The sequence below is a fragment of the Xiphophorus hellerii genome, chromosome 18 (assembly GCF_003331165.1).
Source record: "Xiphophorus hellerii strain 12219 chromosome 18, Xiphophorus_hellerii-4.1, whole genome shotgun sequence".
Classification (NCBI taxonomy): domain Eukaryota; kingdom Metazoa; phylum Chordata; class Actinopteri; order Cyprinodontiformes; family Poeciliidae; genus Xiphophorus; species Xiphophorus hellerii.
The window spans coordinates 20,496,665-20,519,209 of record NC_045689.1 but is presented as its reverse complement, the minus strand read 5'-3'; the positions used below and the strand labels follow the sequence as shown (position 1 = coordinate 20,519,209).

The window sequence follows — 22,545 nt, the reverse complement described above, 5'->3', positions numbered from 1 at the left end:
TTCCCATAATCTTATTTACTTTGTGAAGTACACCATGATGCTGATCATTTCAAGCCTTTATTTTGTCAGATGATTTTTCACTTGCATGCAATAAAAATGCCATTTAAAATTGGAATATCATTAGATTACACTTCATTATTACATTAGATCACTATTAAATATTTTTAATACATAAGAGCTGAGTTTAATAGAAGGTATCATATTTAGCTGCTTAAAGATTATTTTCCTATGGTACTTTTAATCTGACAGACACGCCTAGTTGGAACACATACTCCTCTGAATCAAATATGACTGTGGATGACCATGAATTCTGATGTCTTTCCATGGTGGGAAGATATGTGGAGAACTCATTTCCCGGGGAGAGATCAATAAAACATCAACTGTGCGGTGAAAGACCTACTGCAATGCATAGTCTTAAAGTGTGGTCACAGTGTACATCAATCCATCAACTCTACCAGCTTTTTCCTGCAGAGAGTCAGAGTCTATCCAAGTCTTCACACAGCAAGAGATACTGGGAAACCTTGGGCAGATTGCTAATGCATCACCAGACAAGCCCGCAGACAAAAACCTAAGGCTAACTTGGTATCACTGATTTATTGTCTGTTTGAACTGTAAAAAAAAAAAATGACAGAAAGAGGACAAGAGATAGAAAGAAAGACCTTGCAATAATTGTGTTACCCACCTTGCCACATATTGTGTAGCATTTATTTGGCACAACAAAACACAGTGTGTTTGAGTCAATTGAATATTTGGCATAGAAATTGACAGATCCACAAAAGGAAGTGCAAAAAAGAAGCATAATTTCATCAGACTCAACATGAAAGATATTTAGCTCAGGGTGATGTGTCCAAATCCAGAGCTTTGACTCTGTAAATTACTTTTGTACTATGAGACAAAGGAAATGTCTGTCCTTAGTTTCACTGTGACAGTAACAAATTCTGTACTGTTCATCTGTCATGTTTTAGGTAAAAACCGATTACTTTTATAATGATCTTTTGCAGAGAATGTAATAAGTAGCAGGACTATATTATAAGTAGCAAACTAACAAATTCTATGCATAGAGTAACTATTATTTCTAATAAGAAACTAGGCGCAGGGGTCCCCAAAGTCGGTCCTGTAGGGCCGGTATCCTGCATGTTTTAGTTCTCTCCCTGGTGGTACCAACAACCTTGACAGCAGGTCAATGCTCATCTTAGGCCTCTAACGAGCCATCATTTGATCCAGGTGCGTTTAAACCAGAGAGAGAACTAAAACATGCAGGATGCCGGCCCTCGAGGGCCGACTTTGGGGACCCCTGAACTAGGGGATTAACAATTTTTTTGACTTAATGATCGTTTCCCTCTGACCTGTAGTTTAACAAGTGTTAAACTACAGTATGTTTGGTTAGTTATTTTGAGGAAAAGTATTAGATTTAATTTTTCAAAATACAGTAAGTATCTGTCCCACAGTGCGCATTAGGAAGGGTTGCAGACAGCTTTTGGAGCTTATATGTAAAATGCAGGTGTACCAACTGACCTACTTATAACTGTGCCCAAATGCCATTTGTAGAGCCCATCCATGTTCCTGTGCCACCACTGGCTGTAATAAATGTACATCAGCAACTAGAAAGCTACATTGTGCATCCAAATGACAGCTTGGCCCCCAAGGTCTTTTCCACATCAAGCAGATGGATGTCACTTCCAGCCTGTCTGCCATACAAGAAAGCTATGCCACTCCAGAACTGATGCAGTATCTGTGGATTACCTTGCAATGAATTAATTAAAACTCTTCTAACATGCTCTTAATAATGATAATGAGGTTCATAATCACCATTGTGGTATTATGGAGCTTTTAGATCTATTTTCAGTGCAGCATTTTAAGCAGTAAAATTGGGCTCCTGGGACTTCTAGGTGAAAGAAGTGCAGACAGAATAGGAGTTTAAATTTAAACCTCGTTAGACAAAAATGAAGACATCGAATTATGTGCCTTTTTTACATTTTAAATGCAAACAGTTGGATGATGATTTGTTGTTATAGTAAAAGCCACAAATAATGACACTGAGGCCTTTCTTTCCTGCAGACTATGCACATTTCAAATGCCAAATCTCCACTTTAAATGTCCATGCTCAGTGAACAAAGAACCTTGCTTATTGCTGCAATTGTTAACATTTTATGGGAGTCATTTCAGGGTAGCAACCTGGAACCTACAGTATATTTATTATTTAATGACTGAACACAATAGGTTGAGAAAGGGGGGAGGGGAAGTGTAATATTTTCTTTTGTCTTGCCATTATATTTCACACCAGGCATGCCCAATGCTCCTGTTAAATTTTGCAGCTACGTCGGGTGATTTTAAAGGGAGGGAGAGGCATATTATGTATTTTCCAGGAACAAAGTGCCATTTTATAGCAAAATTAAGTAACCATGTTACCGTCAATTATAAAAGCAAACACAGTGCATTTGTAACAACAATCTCCACTTTACCTCAGAGGTAAAGTGGGTTCAATTTCACCACGGAACAAATTGGGACCGCCCATTGCTGACAGACAAATTAGACTGATTCACAGGTGGCATTATGTCAATAGCTGCTGCTGCTGCTAGTCTGGAGGAGCTGCGTGTGGAAGGCACAAGGGAGGGGTGCTATGTGGGGCAGAAACTAGGCTTGAGACTGCAACTACAAGGAGATGCTTTATGTAAACAGGGAGAGCGTTGTGAAAGCAAGCGTTTTAGGCAACCTCAAATGGCTGCCACAGGAGATTCAAGGATTCCTCAAACATGCATGAAAGAATCACAGCGGCACTTCAGGTATGTTTTGATGAGGGAAAAACATTATTACATGATATAAAGCTCAAACCTTTCCCTACACCCCAACCTTCCTTAACATTTAGTTTTGAATATTTTTCTATCCTTCAGCAACAGGAGAACTGTCTCTTCTGAATGAAATTTAATGTTCAGATGAAAATAAATCATTATCACCGTTTTCAGACATACTGTGAATGATTTGTAAGATTTTTTTCTGACGCTTACATGTAGTTATGCTTATTTGAAATTTATGAACACAGACAGGAGATAATACTACAAATTAGTCTGTGTTCTACATGCCATGATTAAAGTGGAAATAAGAGAAGCAGCTCTATATCCACTGCACCTGTTGGGAATCCTGCTGAGCTCTCCTGCCAGCTGGAAACTCTTCCAGGCTGCTTCGGCAGCACATCCTAGGTCTGCGGTCTGCGGCGGATTGTTCTCTCAGTCATCCGTAGATGGCGTACATTCAGATAGATGTATATGAAGGCTTGGCGCTCCCTCCTGATGCCAAACAACATAATCTGGCTCCTCTGAATGGGGAGGAGCAAGCTTAACTCTAAAACCCGTTGGACGGTGTTGATCTCACAGTGTCACGGAAAACAATTTCAGTTAACAGGTGGATGGAATCTGTTTAGCTGACATAGCTGCATATAATCAAGGTGACAAATTCATTCATTTAAGGTTCCAGTCACAATCCCTTGCTATGGTCTAGTAGTGTGTCTGAATATATGTCCTCTTTCTGAAAGGAAGCATTAACAATTATATTGAGTGAAATTAATTTGCAAATTGCACCAAAAAAGGTGGTAGCTCCAGCTAAGCTGTTTTTGGCTCTGTGTTTTAGATTCTGGTCAGTGGATCTTGTAACAGCAAGTTGTCAGTGTCTGTGGCTGTTTCCCAACAAAATAAAGTTTGGTTAAAATTTTGAAACAAATTAAAAGTCTATTTAGTGTATGGCTTTCTGTAAAGTCAAGGTAGGACAGACGATTGAACAAAGGTAGATGATGTTAGAAACATCTTAAAAATGATTAAAAAGAATAAAAATAAATTACCATGTGTAGGGAAGAACTATGTAAAACTCCACAAAGATGAGGAGAAAAAGCTGTTTGATTTTTAACCATTACTGAACAAATTCTGAGAAGGCAGTATGAATTAGCCCTTTACTCATTTTCCAACATCTTACCAGATAACATGTTGAGTTGCCCACTCAAAATATATCTGTAAAAAAATTGCTTTTGTGTATCCGTTGGGTGAAAATATTTTTCAAGGCAATTTCAAGCCTGTTTTCTGAAACTTTGTTCTGTCAAAGAACATAGAACTGCAGGAATTTCTTCAAACAAGCCTGTATAAACGAACACTTTTTACAAATAAATAACTTATCTATAATGTTCTAAGAATTTTGGAGTCTGAAAGACAACTGTCAGTAAGACGAGGTTTTTGAAAACTTCCTGGTTAATACAGAAGGATTACAATTTCTGTTGCGGTGATCAACCTCACAACTCATCTACTGTATTTTCCAGGCTAGGTGTCATACCTGAGTATAAGTAGCACAAGTCCAAAAATGTCTCATGAAGAGGAAATCATACATAAGTCACTTCGAAGTATAAGTCACATTTATTTAGAAATTGTCAAACGTGAAAGGGACCTCCAGGTCCAGTTGCCCTACAGTTGCCCTAAATTAAATAAATATGAATTAATGGATGACCTAGAATTAAAATCTTAATGTTTTACTTTGATTTTCAATTTCATTCTTATATAGCTCAGTCTTTCTACCTGACCGATACATGAAATTCCACAATTACAAAACACACAAGCAGGCATGCCTAAGGGCACACACAGAAAACAGGTCACACTTGTAATAGCAACAGATCTGTAGTCAGCTGAGAGCACAACCAACCAGCCAGCCTAGTGACATTACTATACTGACAAGTCCCAATATGGTTGAATCAAAAAAAAGAAACTACCCAGACTGTCTCTAATTTACGCAAATGTCACACACTATTCATTTCTCACTGCAGAGCAGACCAAGTAAAAAAAATGTGAACTGCTTTGGGAATGGAAGCATACTTTTTTGTCCCTTTGTATATGTATATTATATTAGGGTTATAAATGGAAATTGCAGGTGTAAGAAGAGACTAAACTTACAAATTTCTCTTAAAGCCAGTATTTCCAAGTCTTTATCCTGGCTCAATGTGAAAAGACGAGGATAGCATGGGGGGTTGTGTGGACAACCTGCTGCTTTTATGCTTTTGAGGCATAAAGTAAGGTAAGCCTGCTATTGGGCAATTTATTGTGTTGAGCCATCTTACCAATTTGAAGGTGTGCTGCAACAATTAGATGGTCGGTATGGCAAATTTACAGCAAAATCCCATCAGGATCTGGGCAGCTAGGTCCATCACGATGACGATGCAAAAAACACAGATTGTCTGCTGAGACAGCACAAAGTATCAGACTGCAGCCAAGGGTATTTGCAGTTCTAGTGGAAAATAGAACATGTCACACATCACCAATGTGTTTAGCTTACCCATAAAGGAAGATGCCCAGTACTCATTTTATGCATGGCCCTCTATTTATACCTGACCAAATTGCATCCCTCATTTAGTTTCATGAGGGTGGCAGGATTTCTGAAAGGTTTCTAACTTTGAACACCAAAGCCTTGTTTTGTGTTAATAGACAGCCAGCTGCAGTTGAGAGCAGTTGGTTTTATGGCTTAATGGCAGAACACTTTTGTGACAGGGGCTACTATAATATTTAAATTTGTATCATTGACATGGTATTATTGATATAATTACTTTTACTGGCTTCTTTATTGGTTACACCCATTAAATTTGTTGTTAGCGCAAAGAGCCAATCAGCCGTTTCATGGAAGCAACTGAGTGCATTTAAGCACTAATATATGATGTGTGACTTGTTGAAGTTTAATCAGAGCATAGAAATCAGGAACACATGTAATTAAAATTAGTTTTAAACTATCAAAGACTTCAAAGGACTGCATTGTAATTTTATGTACAACTGTCTCCAGTTTGATAATGAGAATGATAAAAAATAAATAAATAAAATAGAAAATTCAGCAGTGAAGGAAAATGCCTCAAAGTCAGAGGCAGAATTTGGGAAAGATATTTTGAGATGCTATAAAAGCAAAAAATTCATGTTATCGAACAAAGGAAACTCAGGCTACAGTTAGCATAGGCTCACCGAAACATGAAATGCATGAAATGCATTGAGGATCAAGACTGCTTGGAACAAGACTGCTTGGAACAAGCAGTCTTGATCCTCAATAGGAACAGAATTTGGGCAAACACAATAAAAGCATGGCTCCATGTTGCTAGATTAACATTTCAGGCATGTTGTGGTGATGATGTGATGGTATAGGGGACATTCTTGTCATTCTTTGGGCCCCTGAGCATTGCTAAATGCCACGGTCTGAATATTGTTGCCGATCAGGTCTATTCCTTTATAACCACAATGTTCCCTTCATCTGATGGTCACTTCTTCTAGGATACGGCACCACGTCACATAGTGTTCAGTGCTCAGAGCTTTTCAAACTGGTTTCAATACAGAAGAGCACATTTTTGTTTTACACCAGCAGATCAAATCAAGGATATGCAGTTGACAAATCTGCTACTGTATGATGTTAGCATGTCAATATAAACTAAAATCTCAGGAACATTTCTGACACCCTGATGAACTTGTTGAATATAGGATTAAAGTCATTTTGAAGGAAGAATGGGTCAAAACTGTGCGTACCTGGAAAGTGGCTGATGACTGTACACATAATAAACTTCCTACTTAACCCAAGCGCTTTCCTTCTTAATTGCAATAATAACAATGTAATCACTTGATGTAAAGATGCTCAAGGTCGTGAAGTTACATTATTTTAGATGTTTTCAAGAGAGATGTTGTTGCAACTTTGCCAAATAAGAGCTTAGAGGAAAGCTTTGATGTCTTTCTGTAGACTTGAATAATATGTCTTGCTGCATCTGCTCTGAGCTGTGGGAAAATGTTTATCAAGATAATGAGCTCCCAAAACTACTTTTTAAATATGTATGGTGCACTGATTTTTGAATAACACTGTAAATGACTGAAAGTCATGTTGCAATAGAATATGACAAAGCAAATTATCTAGTTGTGTAGAGTTATGCCTTCAGGAGAGAGATACTTACAAAGGCTGAAGACAAGAGACTGGAGAGGACTTGAGAGATAGGGCAAAATTATACACCATGAGATTATGATAACAGTGAATGAGGAGGGTCGTGTCACAGGTGTAGCCAATCAGAGTGACCCCAAATCTACTGACTCAGATTCTCAGGGAAGGTGTATCTCAGGGAGTGGCTCATCTCTTCAGAAAGGTCAACATGACAGGGCATACAGCACCTGAGCTTCAGAAGGAAAAGTCCCCACAGAATGATTAACAGTGTTGCAGGTATGTTTATTACTAAAGCTCATGACATCAAATCTCACCTCCTGACTTGTAAATTACCTAATGACTGCTCTGTTCTTCCAAAAATTGCATACGCTGACACTTTTTTGATTGACTTTTTTATGTTGTATTGTGTAATTTTTTTTTTAAAGAAGAGTCAGGTTTAAAGAATAGTCAGTTCAATCCAATGTGCTTGAATATCATTTTTCAATGATTCAGTGTTTATTGTAAGTCAGCAAATAACTTAACGTTTATTCATGTTGAGTTCACTTTTTTTATTGCAGTATATCCACAAAAATGGACCTGGTGTGCATGTTGCTGGAGCTGTGCTGTCAAACCTTTGCCCTTCTCGTCTCTGGACCACCTGCTCTGGTGGAATAATTGGCACATTAAACTATTTAAAAACACCCAGGGCACATTCTCATCAATATGCACTGGGCGTTTTTGCTTAGATCAACAGTCACAGCCCAAATCTCAGGATGTGACTCTGTGACAGCGTGTGTGGAAGTGAAAGAGTGTGTTTGTGTACTGTTGTATGCATTTTAGCTGCTTGAGGCCTGATTGATGGACAGTATTAAAAAAAAAACCCAAAACATCTTGCTGTCAGTCAAGCCAGTAAAATTCAGAAATAAAAACGTCAGGCTCAAGGAAGCACACTGATGAGATTGTAGGGGTGTGTGGGGGTGTGCGTGTATGCGTGGCCTTGTATTTGATACAGTGTAAGGGTCATTTTTCCAACAGATAGTATTTAGTGAGGGTTGCCTGCTCCTTATTGGGTCCAACAGGTTTCTGGTGGCCCTGTTGACTATTTGCAACAAAAAGTGCTTGATGATTCTGTGATCTCGCCCCAATATCTTAATACAGTAATTTTAAGAGTTTGGTCATTGTTCAATTTCCAGAGTCAGTTATACCTAAAAACAAGAAGCTGCCTAATAACTATGCACACCTTAATATAGGGTGTTGACCTCCGTAAGCCACACCCTCTCTCATTACAGACATCTGTTATGCTTAAATCCTTTATGCATTCAGGTTTATCCAGCCTGGAATTATAAAATATGCATAAAAAAGATTACATGGCCAAAATACTGACTTCATTTATAATAGCGCACACAGTGTATATTCGCAGGGTATGGAAATAGCAGCTGCACTCAAAACATGTGCATTCTCTCCCTCTTGAAAACATATAGATGCAGCAGTCAGCAGTGCAGCACCCCTTGTTTCTTTACTGTTTAGAACAAGTGCCTCTAATGCAGTATTTCCCAACTCTGGTTCTCAAGACACACTGCCCTACATGTTTTAGCTATTTCTCTGCTTCACCACGGCCCGTCGCTGTCCTAGTCTAAGATAAGACAGTAATAAAATGCTTAAATAATTAAATCAATTAAAAATATATGATGTCACATGATTCCTACTGTAACAAGAAGAATCTGTAACATCAGACAAGGAAGACAGCTACATTGTACACAGACACAGCTTGTGACTGTCACAAATTATATGATTTTCATATTTAACTTATTTTAATGTGACAGCCCTATAAACTCCACCGTCTTCTTTTGAGAATGTTTAACTTGAATACCCAGTGTCTTGCTATTTATGTTCAGCATAAACCCAACATGGTAAAGGCTCAGTTGACCCACACAATGAAAGCAGGACAGCCAATTAAAACTAAACTAAAGTGTAGTCTATCTGCCTGGCTCACAAGAGTTCGTGGGAATTCTTGCATGTTATAACTAAAGGGCAACAGCTTTGGGCTCCAAGAGCTTTCTGGGAGAATCTCACATTCTACAATTTGTGTCACATGAGCACAGGCATGGAACACTCCAGCAGGCTTCAGAATGTACAAATTTCTCTATACAGTGCAATAAATGTCATGTTTTAAACTGTGTGGTTCAGGATCAGTAGTAATAGTGTTGTCCTATTTCTGCATAAATATTTGCTGAACTGCATAAAATAGATGGAGTCACAGAAGTGTCAAAATGTGGCCTTCTGTATGACTAATTTGTGTTCAGATACAGTGCTTATTAAAAGTATTCTTGGATATTGACTGGGAACAATCCTTTTCAAGTTCAGCCACAAATGCACTATGATATTGTGGTCTTGACTTTGACTGGGCCGCTCCAGAACATCCATCTTGTTATGTTGAGACCACTTCTGTGTAGCTTTAGCTGGATGCTTCAATTTGTTGTCTTGCTGGAAAATACATGTTCTCCAAAGCCATAGTTATCTTTCAGACACTAACAAATTTTCCTCCAGAATTTCCTGATATTTTGCTGCATTTATTTTATTCTAACTTTGCATGCCTTCCAGGGCCTGCTGCAAAGAAGCATCCTCACAACATGATTCTGCCACCACTATTTTTCACAGTGAGGATCACACTAGGAATGTTGTGTTTGTGATGATGTGTCCACCAAATATAACGTCTTGTCCGACAGCCAAAAATCTCCATTTTGGTCTCATCAGATCAAAGAACTTTCTTCTACTTGACCACAGAGTCTTTCTATGAGTCTTCTTCAACACTGACTGTGGAAAATCAGGGTAACAGTTGTTGTATGCAGTCTCTAGATTCTGAAGCTTCTGAAGATGACCTGATCTAGGCAGATTTGCTCATGGGCCGTATTTCCATTTTTTGATGGTGGACTTAACGGAACTTCAGGGATATTCTGTGCATGGGAGATTTTTTTGTTTCCATCCCGTGACCTACACTCTCAGTAATCTCTTCTCTGATTTGCTGAAGTTTTCTTTAGTGTTCATACTGCAATGATAGCCAGGAATACTTATTTAGCAGAAAATGGACCTTCCAGACATGGATGTCTTTATTGACAGTCACTTGAGACACAATCACTGCACTTAGGTGATCTGCATTCCACTCCTTTTGAGACTACTGTCACCAATTAGTTGGACCTCTGTTGAATCAGGTCATTTAAAGGGGGTGAACATTTATGCAATCATATTACTTATTTTTGTCATTTGTAAAATTCAGTTTTGACTTTTGACAATACATAGTGAAAGAATTGTCTGACAGTTTTGTAAAAGCAGCAAAAGGGCAAAATGTCCAAGTTGGTGAATACTTTTTATGCCCACTGTATTCTACTTTTTTTATAATTAAATGTAGATAGTTGACTCATAGCCCAGCTAATTAGATAACTACAGTAAATTATACTAAATAATATTATCCTAATGTTGCTGTATTAGAAGCAGTTACATTCTTAAAGTTAACCTGCCATTAGAATGTCTTAAATTTTACAGACTGATCATTCATTTCAAACCATGCAAGAAGGAGAATAAGGGCTCTGGAACAGTTTTAGTGAGCGGAGAATATGCAGCGATGGGGCCATTACTACGGCTGTTCTGTATTCTGGATGATGCATGTGCTGTGACAGATTGCTCCATGTCACAGCCCATGGGGAAGCTGTGTTGCTCCCCAGTTCCAACTGACCACAGTGAAATCTCATTGGACTCTCTGTGGGGATTATAAATAGTCTCCTGATGCTGTGCTGGAGTTTGCATTATTGAGTTTCATTAACACCAGGAACAAACAGCAAATTGTTAAGAGGACAATGTAGTATATTGCAGAACTACTTACTGAACTTGAGCCTGTATTTGCATAATAGGGATAGGAATAATAGGAACCCAAAAAAGAATAAAATATTTAACTTTCAAAATTATCATTATTTACATATAGTTATTTCAAATGCCTTGTGTTTTAATTGTCCCCTTTACTTGCACATTTCTTTATAAATTATCACTGTCCTATTTTGCTTGTTAGGCATTCTTTGTTCATTTATTTTCTTTACTTTATCAATAAAGAGCAAATACCACGTGCAGACTGTGGAGAAAAACAATTAATTTACAACGTAGCTCACCACCATTTGCATATGACTGGGTGAATAGCTGAATGTAGTGTAAAGTGCTTTGGACTCCTCTGGATTAAGTAAAGCACTATCCAAGTACGTACACAGACTATTTACCATTTCACTCGGGTCTTCTAGTTCAGGTCTACTCTGCATCCCCAGAATCAGAACCAAACATGGAGAAGTACCAGTATTTTTTATGCTCCTTTAATCTGAAAGAAACTTCCAAAAAAATGCAAAATTGCTAAAAGCTCGAAGGTCCTTTGAATTAGGGATGTCTAACGTCAGTCCTAAAGGGCTGGTGTCCTGCCTGGTTTAATTTGCTCCCTGGTTCAACACACCTGGATTAAATGACGGCTAGTTAGCAGACCTCTGCACAACACTGACATGCTGTAGAGGTAGTAACTACCACCAGTTAAATATAATAAATGTTCTCTCTTACTAACCCACGAATGAGATTGTAGACTTTTAAAGTAACAGAAGTGATATTTAAATTTCTACTTCTTATTTCAGAGGATTACCTCCAAAGCGTTATGGTTTTTCTCTGACATTTACTGATGTACTGTACTTACATTTAGGCTCGTTTTTCCATGCATTACTTTTATTTGTGCCTCATTAACATAAACAGCTCTCCAGTCACTTTCAAAGCAAGCCCAGAAGTTGGTTTTGTAACAAATATTGAAACTCACTCCTATCTCCATGGAAATTTAATTATAATCTGTCACGACTTTTACATAATGTGTTTTGAGTCAGACTGTTCAGCTCCTGAGGGCACCTTTACACACCTCGCCTTGCATTGTGAGAAACAAAGAAAGAGTCTTTACAACATCACAACTTTCAAGTTTAATCAAAAAAGATATTGTCAAAGAATTAAAAGAAGCACAGCAGTTTGACGATTTCAGATGAGAATAGATGTTTTGGACGTCACCACAGGATAGTGACTTATATTTAGCTGAAATCCTCTAAAAATATATTTTCATCAAACATTATAGGGAAAACCACAATTTCCCATGTCTGGGAATGCAAATAGAGATGTTTTTATCTTCTTTTTCTGTTCTTATTTCCTTTTCACGTCTGAGAATTCCTTCCCAAATCTGCTATCACATCATCTTGTTGCCCTCCAGCAAGAAATAACGAAGATTTTCTGGCCCAATTTTGATCAGGAAATAAGTGTAGGGATTCTTTCACATCAGTTCACAAACACACAAGGTCACACACAGACACACACTCAGAAAACACACAAAGCTTTCTGCCAAGGTATACTTCCTGGATTGTGGTTTGGTGCCATCACTACTCTTGGCACTGAGACTGGGCCAGGCAATTCCACGCTGCCCACAGGCTTTCGCAAACACAAACATAAATGCACTCACTGACTTTCCATCCAATGTTTTTTGCTCTGTACTATGTTGTAAAGCCTGTCTGTCTCCACTGAGAGGAGGAATATAAATTTACAGCATGATCATGAGAAAGATAGTAAAGAAGATTTATGTCACTATGAGGAACATGCGACTGAGGCAAAAGGGAAATGTAACAGTGACATATGGGTCTTTGACACGTCTCCTAGTTATTCTGTATGTAACAACCCCCAGAGGAAATGCAGATAAAATGAGTATGAAGGCAAAAGGTACATGCAAAAAAAGTACTGCTATATATTATCATGGTGATTTCTCTGGTGGATTCCACCAGCAAAAATGTTCAGTAAAATTTTATATGATTTGTTTACTTCTTGGGATGCAGAAGAAAATGTTAACAAAGGGAAGAATCAGGATGGTTTAATCAAACACTGATTGTTTCTGTAGTAGTGAGGGTTAGATTTTTTGCAAGTGTTTGTCGGATCACAGAAAGATGAATTCCAGCTCAGTTGGGAAATAAGGCCAGTGCGGTGGCTGTTGTGCCTCAGGCAGCAGTGCATGAAACATGTAATGACACTTTCTGTATCTTTCATATTTTATCGCAGATAATAAAACCATAACTTCTTTAAACATCTGATGTCTTAAGGTTCTTATTTCAATTGCCCAGGCTTATCAAGCTCATCGGTGCAATGCAGCAGCAAATAGACATGTTAGGTTCTATGTAAACTTGGATTACAGGAGGTACTTTTGAACAACCAAAATGGTTGAAATAGTTGATGTATATATTTTTGTCTATATATTTCTTATTGAATATATTAACAGTCGTATTAAATATCATATCTTGGGGCACTATTTAGACATTGTAGCAGTTTAGCAATTACAGAGTTATGTACACTTGTACTTGAATTTGCAAAAAGACTTAAGACATTTATTTATTTATTTTGTTTGCTTTTAAGACTCCTTAATCCATGAGCTTTCATCTTTGGCCCTAACAAAGCAAAAACAATTGAAATACCCTTAGGCAAATAAGGTTAGGGCTAAAAATGAGGGGCAGGGATGATATGGGTTTCAGTCTGAATCATGGCAATGGCTTCAACAGGTCAGTAATGCCTTTGCTACCAGCCACCTTCTGCTGGCTCAGATGCAGTTAAACAGATTAGTCTCAACAATAAAACTAACTGCTCATCGTGTAGGTGTTCTTCACGCTGCCAAAAGAGCTCTGACTCATCAGAGCATGCTCAAATACTAAGTGGAGGTGTCCTCTGGTGTCTGCTAACCGGACGTTACAAAGCATTCCTTTGGGTGTTATGGGTTGTTTTTGTTTGTGTGGTTTGCTTCCCACAGAAGATCCATTCAGCTTCATCTAGTAGTGCAATGGTCCCCAAACCTAATTCTCAAGTATCCCTGCCCTTCATATTTTAGATGTGACTCCGTTCCAGCACACCTGATTCAACTAATTGCATGACCTCCTCTGCAGCCACCAAATGCTGTAGAAGCCTGTTCATCTCCCACTTATTAAGGTCAAGTGTTTGGAAGCAAGGAGGCATCTAAAACATCTAAAACTTGAGGATTATGTTTGGGAAGCACTGATATAGAGTGTTTGGAGATCTTTTTTTAACCATTACTAAGCAGGATTTGCAGAGCCCATAACTACCATATGGGGTGATTTCAGGGAGTTACAGTCATTTAATGAGACGACAAGAGTCAAAGATACATCAATGCAAATGCTCTTGGCTTTTTCAGCACTACATTTCCTTATAACAAGATGGAATTACTTGTCTAAGGTTTAAATTCTAAACTTCATCAATATAAATTGACCTAAAACAAACGCTGCAGTATTGATGTTACATGCATGGATAAATATTTTTGTAAATTAATTACTTGGTTGTATGGAAATGTGTTTCAAGCTTAAAACCCAACACATTTGTTTAATTTATACTGGTTGTAAATAAACACTCATTTTATTTGTCTGCTTTCTTTAATATGACGTGAACATGCAAAGCGTCTATCTGTAGATGCACTGTTTTAAATATTCTTCTTCCCTACAGTATGCATGGTGGTTCAATCATCTCACTGACATCATCTCTTGCCTTTGTCTTCTGCAGGATGATTCCATCCACCACCAATGATTTTCTTGTCCGGGACCTTGCTGCAGGACGCAGCTACGATCTCTGTGTCCTGGCTGTATTTGATGACATCATCACATCACTGACTGCAACGCGACCTCTGGGCTGCCTCTCATTCACCACAGACACTGAGTTCAGTCAGTGTCAAGCACTTCATAGCCACTTCTTGGGTGGCACTATGATCATCATCATTGGAGGAATTATAGTTGCATCTGTGCTGGTTTTCATCATTATTTTAATGATCCGATACAAGGTTTACAGTCATCAAGGCACTGGCCATGGAAAAGCAACCATTGCAGGGACAGCGCCAAGGCCACAGAGCAACGGACAAGGAGGCAGCCAGGTTCAAGTCCTTCCTCACTCTGCCTCAAAGATGACAGACAGTCAGGACGAACAGGTGCTGTTGCCATCTAGGGCTATGTCACCTAGCAACACTACGAAAGACACTGTGGCATTGGTCGAGGAGGAGAGCAGCGAACAGAGCGTCATGGCAAAGACAGACTCCTTGGCTAATGAGGAGTTGCTCTCCCCAACCAAGGCCCGCTTCTCTTCCAGGGTTTCCATTGAGATGAAAATAAGACCATCATCTGTCACCAAAGATCCTTCATCTCCCATGGAACTAGCAGGTAGTAGAACCATAGAAAGACAGAAAGATAAAACTAAATAGACATAGAAAGTACCAACCAGCAGAGCATAGAAGAAAGTGCTTAAAAGGAGTGAAAAAAAAAGAAGTTGACAGAGTAAAGGTGGGTGGGAAAATACAAAGGGACACAAATAACGTCAAACAGAGAGTGATGTGGGAAGACAAATAGACAATGTGCAATTCAGAGAGTGAAATTGAGCAAGATAATAACAGAGAAAAACGCGAGAAACTGGGTGAGTGTGTGCGAGAATGGAAATGAGAGACACCATCCTTGTGCACGTACTAAATATGAGACAGAAGGTGAGACAACCTTTTGTTTTTAGTGCTTCAGTCGGCTCTTAAGTCCTACTTAACACATTCTCTTTGAAATGCCGCGCTATGCAAGAAAAATTTACTTAACATTTATAGTTAATCTCATTACAGAAAACGATCTGTGATGAGTCTTCTCCAAGTGTTGTCGTCTCTGTTTTGCTAACTTGTCTTTTGGATTTTGTTTATTGACTCCTAAGGGAGAAAGATAATTCTATATATCCTTAAGCTGCTACGTATATGACATATCTGAATTTACTTCACTTACTCAAGTTACATGTATGTGGTAATGTGATGTTTTTCCCACAAGCATTACTTGGCAGTTTGTCAGACAATACTAATACTATAGTATTATAGTATTAGATGAAGCAGAAATTACTGAAATGAGTCTGAAGGAAATAGGGATAAAAGCAAAAGTCAGCCTTTCAGACAGTGCATTTTAGGACAGGACGTAGGTGCTTTTGGACTGTCTCTATGTGATTGTGCAAAGAAAATAGGGGCTAAAATTAACCTTCCTTGGTCACTTCTCCAAGCTAACACATATGATAGTGACAGCAGGTACACTTGTTCAGTTGTTTCCAAACACAAATGGCAAACAGCCACTCTCAGAGCAGCAACTCAACACATTTATTTACCAGAATTTGGCAAACACAACTTGCTGAAGTTCAGACCAGACATACAGAGATGATCTAAGTGCCATTAAACATGCATGGTAGTTTGAATATTAGAAAATGCTGAGCCATTCAGATTTACATGCACAATCTCTCAGAAGGGTCTCTATGTGATTGGCCCGAAAAAGTCACATTATTCAGTACGTTGCAAATGTGCTGGCCAAAAGTAATTATCAATGCCAAAGATCAGAAAATAATGCTCACCAAAACTACAGAATAACAGGCTAGACCAACATTGACAGGTCTCACAGTCTCCGATTATTGTTCATAATTTAACAACCATAATCTTACCACTGTGACTACTTTCTAGCCGGTAAGGCTACTTAAGACAGGGTAATGCACCATGTCATAAAACTGAGTTAAACTTGAACTGGTTTAATGGACATGGCAAATAATTCACTATACTCCAGAATTTCCAAAGTCCAATTCAGTAGAGAACCTTTAAGATCTTTTGGAACAGAACATTTATATTATGGACATTAAACTAAGAAATCCGCATAAACTGCAAAAAACTATTATGGACACCTTGTTCAATCTGAGCCATAAAAAAATAAGACAATTCTAAAACCAAAAGTGGTCCACAACTGGTACTATTAGGATGTAATAAAGTGTTGAGTGTGTGTATCCCTGGATTTGGCACCTGAATGTTGATTTTGCAGACCTTTAGAATGGGTTATGCTCAATACTCACACCTTAAAATATATCCTGCTGAGTTCTAATTCATGCCAGCTTCCTTGATTAAAACTTACATCTCTGTAAGACATAACCAGCTTGATTGATGAATCATAAATGAGCAGATAGGGGTTTCTTTTATTTTCCTTTATAGCAGAGCTATAACACAAAAATGGGTTTATGATAGAGACTATTATTTAATGAATCTTCCTTAACATTCATTAAGCAATGTTCAACATGAAAAATTAAAGAAAAAATGTTATGAATATCTTATGTTTGGATGTTTACAGACAAAGACCATTTAATAAATCTTTAAAAAAAATTAAGAACATAGATGCTGAGACTAAACAAATCATTCTACAATTTGGGTACACTTCTCTGTAAATTGTCAGCCCAACAAAAACTTTCATCTAGCTCCTATTAAGATGGCAGCTGGATGCTATCTTTAAGATGGCATCTCTTTTGTGATCACAGTCTTGCAAATTTAATGGGGATCCAGCTGACTCCCAAAGTCAAGTACACAATAACATTTGACTTACAAGGCAGTATTGTCACAAATGTGCCACTCCTACAGAAAGAGATCTACTGTAGGAGTAGATCTCTTTTTACTAGTACTTTCTACTACATTTCTGCAGTATGCTCTCATCATAAATTGGTCATAGAACCAAAAATCAAAATAAAGCAATCTAAAGCTAGCGGCATTTTCTTTCATGTGATGTTGCAAAAACTTACAAGTCTTAAGAAGATACCCCAGCCATGACTCCTTTTACTGCTATCAGTCTTCCATATCTACTTTAGCCATTCTCAATTGAGTAACTGGGTTGCTAGGATTTGACAATAGGTTTATAAAAATTACTAGAATCCAATTCTGCTTTTGAAGACCGGCGTCCTTCATGTCTTACGAGTCTCCCTGGACTCGGCTAGTTTCAATAGTCTAAATAGGATATTTTGAAAATTATATTGAAAAAAATTTATTTTGAGTATTCTCTTTTTTGAAAGCTTTCAGAATTAGCTTGCGTTGCTTAGCTTAGCTTTGTTCAACTTTTCTGGAAACCAGCTACCGTTGAGTATAACGTTAACTCGATGGCATTTAAAAGAAAACAGTTTGTTTTGGACATGTATTGAAAAAATGGAAACCACAGCTGCAAACCACAAAAACCTTCAGTTAAATTATACAGCACTGTTTGTCAAAGTGTGTATCTACTGATTTATAATTAAAATTCTGAGCTAAAAATATTTAACTAGAAAAATACACAAAAGATTTATATGACCTTGGACAGTGGGACCATGATAGATAATGAAAACATGCCTCTGTGGCACCTATAAATGTCCTATTACCAAAAACAAATTGAAAATGGTTCAGTTGTTGTAGATGTCAACACAATACTCAGAATAATACTGATTTAGTCTGCTAGTCACTCATAAAAACTTGATACACACAAAGTGATGTAGTTTTTATTTCTGGTAATTTCACAAATAACTAACAGTTACTGAAAAACAAAATTTTATATTACAAAAAAAAATAAGATGAATACGGGGTGACTTTTAACAGATAAATGCTGTGCTTTGACCATGTTGTGGCAAGTGTAATAATGTTGGAAGACAGATGGCAATTGTTTAGGAGTCATTGATAACCACCACAAAAAGAACAAGACACTAAAGGTCCTGGTCATTCACAGAGTTCTGTATCCAAGTTTATTACCGAAAGTTGAGTGGAAGGAAAAAATGTTGCAGAAAAAGTGCAGTTTACAGCAGGAATAGCCAGAACCTTAAGATAATTGTGAAAGAAAAAACTTTTAAGAGTCCTATAACCTGGATTCACAGTCCAGGTTATAGGCTATAACTGTTGCATTTTCTGTGTTAAGGCAATCCTGAATTAGAAACAGCATCAAACAAACAGCAAATAATGATCATAATGCATATTTCTTTTGTAGCAGACAACATTCTGAACTAATAGTTACTTATGTAATAATTTAATTGCAAGCAAAAACTGTTGGATGTAGCCTTTGTATTACGTAATCAGACCCACTTCCCTTGATTCTCACTGCTCAAGTGACCTCATATACTCTCAAAGTTCACTTGAAATGCTAACGAGTGTTATAATAATATAAAACCACATGAGCGTGTGAAATCTTTTTGGGGCATATGCTCTGCGTACTAAACCTACACCAGAGCATTTCTCCCTCAACTCTAATCCTTTCAGGAAAGCAGGGGGTTTAATGGGATGAATAAATGGAGACACCTTTTCACATGAGTGGCTTAAACAGCTGAGTTGAAATACGTTATCAGTTGTTGATATGTCATTCAATTGGCCTCTGTGAATGAGTTTATGAGAGACGATACTGAGCCTCATGGTGATAGCGGCAGGAGAACAAGAGATATGTGCGGCATGAAGAAGCTTAGCCTGAGGGTTCAGGGAAAGGTTTCACTGCTATGAACTTTGCTGATTTTGCAGTAGTTCCGCTGTATATGACTCAGTTAAATCCACTCAACATCACAGTTGGTAAGTGTTATAGAAAGGTGGAATTACAAACATGTTTGAGTCCCTCAGGTGTCAAAGAGACTACAGGGGAGAGTAACTGATTTTGAGGGTTTTTGGTGATGTGTGATATGTACAGACACCAAAAACTTAATTGGTGCACAGAGACTGAAGGCAAAAGTAAGGTTGCAAACAAGAAAAGTCAGGACAACCTAATTATAGCTGGGAATTATAAATTTTATTATAATTATAGATATGAACTTAAATATAACATCTACTGGCCCTATTGACCTTTCCATTCTTTGATTTCCCCTAACTAAAAGAATTTCAAAAGTCAGAGAGTCTCCAAAAACAGGACAGACAGCAAACCAATTACAATAGTTTTCATCTTGAGGCTTTAGTCTGGAATAAAAAGTGCTGGCCTTTTTGTGGTCTTTGTTTCCTTCCTTTGATTCCAGCATCACTGGCACTTAGAGGGCAACCTACAGCGAGGGACAATACTCCTGCGGGGGTGCACAGGCTCTTTGGGTTTCTCTGGGTGTAACTGTGTTTGTGATGTGTTACTCTGTTTGCTGCAATGCAGAGAATGGCAACATTGATCTGATCAGAGAAAGAGCTGCAGTGAATCAGGAAGCCTGAGGAAAAGAACAATTGACAGATAAATAGAGACACCCATCTGTCAAACACACAAGCACACACTCAGGCTACTTTCAAGAGTACTTTTACATTTCTATGTATGAATATGAATTGTTACATTTGTTGGTCGTATGTTATTTTTAAAAGTAATTTTCAACCTACTGCAGTTAGAAAATGAAGAAATCTGTGTTCCTTACATTTGAAAAGCTTTTTGTTTACATACAAGGAGAGTTGCAGATGCTAATGACTGCCATGATAAAACAAGTTAGTTATTTGATTGATTTTGATCAGCTTAACATTATGATCACCTGCTTGATAATGTATTGGTTTCTGCTTTGCTGCCACATATCAAGCTATAGACTTCCTTTGACTACTGACGACATGCTCGGAAATCTGCACAAGATGTCTGCAGCAAATCTTTTAATTTACAAAGTGGGGCCTTCATGGATCAACCTTGTTTGTCCAGTAAATCCCACAAATTCTGCATTGATTAAGACCTGGGGAATTTGAAAGCCTAGTCAACACTTGGCTCCTTCAGTGGTGTTTAGGAGTCTGCATCGACGCAGCCACCTGATAAAGTTATAAAATAGAGGAGCAAAGTGGAGTGAAAAATAAATTATTACCTGGTATAAAACCTCCAACATGTGATTTATAAAAAAAAGGGTTACCACTTCCAAGTATTAATATATTAACTAGAGAATTAGTTGGGTTATTAGTAGATTTAAATTAGTAGAAACTTTGGCCCTGTAGCCCCAAACCCAGCAAACTGTGACAAATTGTGTATTCTGACATTAAGACCTACACTCGTCTGTGTCGGCCCTTGTAGAATTGGCCCACATCCTTGAACATTTTGCTTGCTTAACATATCAGATCTGAGGATAAATTGCCAACTCACTGCTTTGTATATTTCAACAACTTAACTGTTTTAGCTGACCGTGGTCATGTCATACTGCCTGATAGAGTGATTAACATGTTTGATCTGGTATAAAACCTCCAACATGTGATTTATATAAAAAAGGTTACCACTTCTGAGTATTAATATATCCATATTAATATGAAAGGTATTGTAAATTATTGTTGTACTAATATTTGAATATCCAGAAAGGAAACTGAATGCTGCTGTAACTAATATTATACAGACTTTTTAAGAGTCTAGTTGTAGATGTTGATGGCAGGATCTTCTGTAGGAGTCAGTATTCCAAAATAGTCTTGAATGCTAAATGCTTTCTTTTGTTTGCATTCATTCTAAAATACTCTACCTTAACACATCAACTCAAAGACCACCTCCCTGAAGTCCCAGTCAAAGTGCAAGCACAATATGTTTGTCTCACATCAAAAGCAGAATTGTTATGGAAGAGAAAACGTTTCTTTGTCAAACAAGAAAAGATTTGACAAAGAAACTCCCTGACAGGAGGGTAAAGTATAACTCTGTAGTTAGTTGAGCTTTGAGGGCATGTGTGGGTAGAAAATCAAAACAGGTAACTACCATTATTGCTTACATTTAGAATTTGTTTTCCTACCATGTCTGCTCAAAGGTCCAAATAATAAAACCATTTTAACTTCCTTGAGCCAATGCAGACGTTGCCACAAGGTTAGATGGTATTGAAAAACAGCATAACTCAAAGATGTGAGTGAGTCTGTGAGAAGTGCAATTGTGTGTTCTTCCCCTGGCCCCTCCATGACCCTGTAGCCTGTCTGTTCTCCTTGTATTTTAATCTATCATCACTCCCCTCATTGTCATCCCATATGCCCGACCTCATTCTTCACTGCCACCTGTCTCTGTAAATTCTGCTCTTCCATTGCCAATGTCTTCTCCCCTTGCTTTCTTTCCAAAGTACTTGTCTCTGCTTTCTCTGCCTCCGCCTTTTCTGTTTTGACTTTTTGATTTTCCCAATATTCCCCCACATTTCTTTGCACTGTTCACTTGCATTCAAACCATTGTTTTTCACTGCTTCTTGTTATTTATTTCAATGTCTCTGAGCTGTTTCCTTCTCCACTTCTCTTGTATCTCTCAATTTTTGATGCCTCTAGTAGCAGATGGCAGAAGGCCTCACAGTGTCGAATGGAGAAACTTTAAGATCTGAAAGGTCTCTTGACCTCAGGAAGATATGGCGCCAACACGACCCTCAAAGAGTAATGACCTTTGCACCATAGATTTTTTTGTTTCCCCTATATTCCCATATTGCCCTCTGTTGTATCTAGTTTGCTGCTCCCACCCTGCACTGGAGGCCTCATGTGCAGCTTGCTGCCATCCAACCCTTTTCCTTTTTTGTTTTAGTCAGTTCTGATTGGATCTTCTTTTCTTCTGGCTTTTCTATCCACTTCTAAATCATTGCAAACTACAGTCACTACCTCCTTTAATTCACTGACATTGTGTGATAGATGATTAAACAGAAGACATTTCAGAATGACTGTGCTTCATTCACTTAAAAAAAAAACAAAAAAAACTGCCATAACTGGACCAGAAAAATAATTCCCCTGACAAACCACCTTACAAAACAGTTTAAGGAAAGTTTTCATAGTTCCCAGCACACATTTTTTTATTCTTGCATTGATCTTACATAGCAGATAGCGTCTTATAATTGTCATCAAAAGAAACAAATTGT

The 22,545-nt window shown here is 37.9% G+C and overlaps 1 protein-coding gene across 2 annotated transcripts in view; it reads left to right on the top strand.

Annotated features, from left to right (window-relative positions):
* LOC116707878 (leucine-rich repeat and fibronectin type III domain-containing protein 1-like protein) overlaps window positions 1–22,545 on the top strand; it is a 183,590-nt gene that overhangs the window by 147,789 nt on the left and 13,256 nt on the right. For both annotated transcript variants that reach the window (XM_032545553.1, XM_032545552.1), the window contains one exon: window positions 14,509–15,155. In XM_032545553.1, the coding sequence (XP_032401444.1) occupies window positions 14,509–15,155 (647 nt within the window). The remainder of the gene's footprint in view (window positions 1–14,508; window positions 15,156–22,545) is intronic.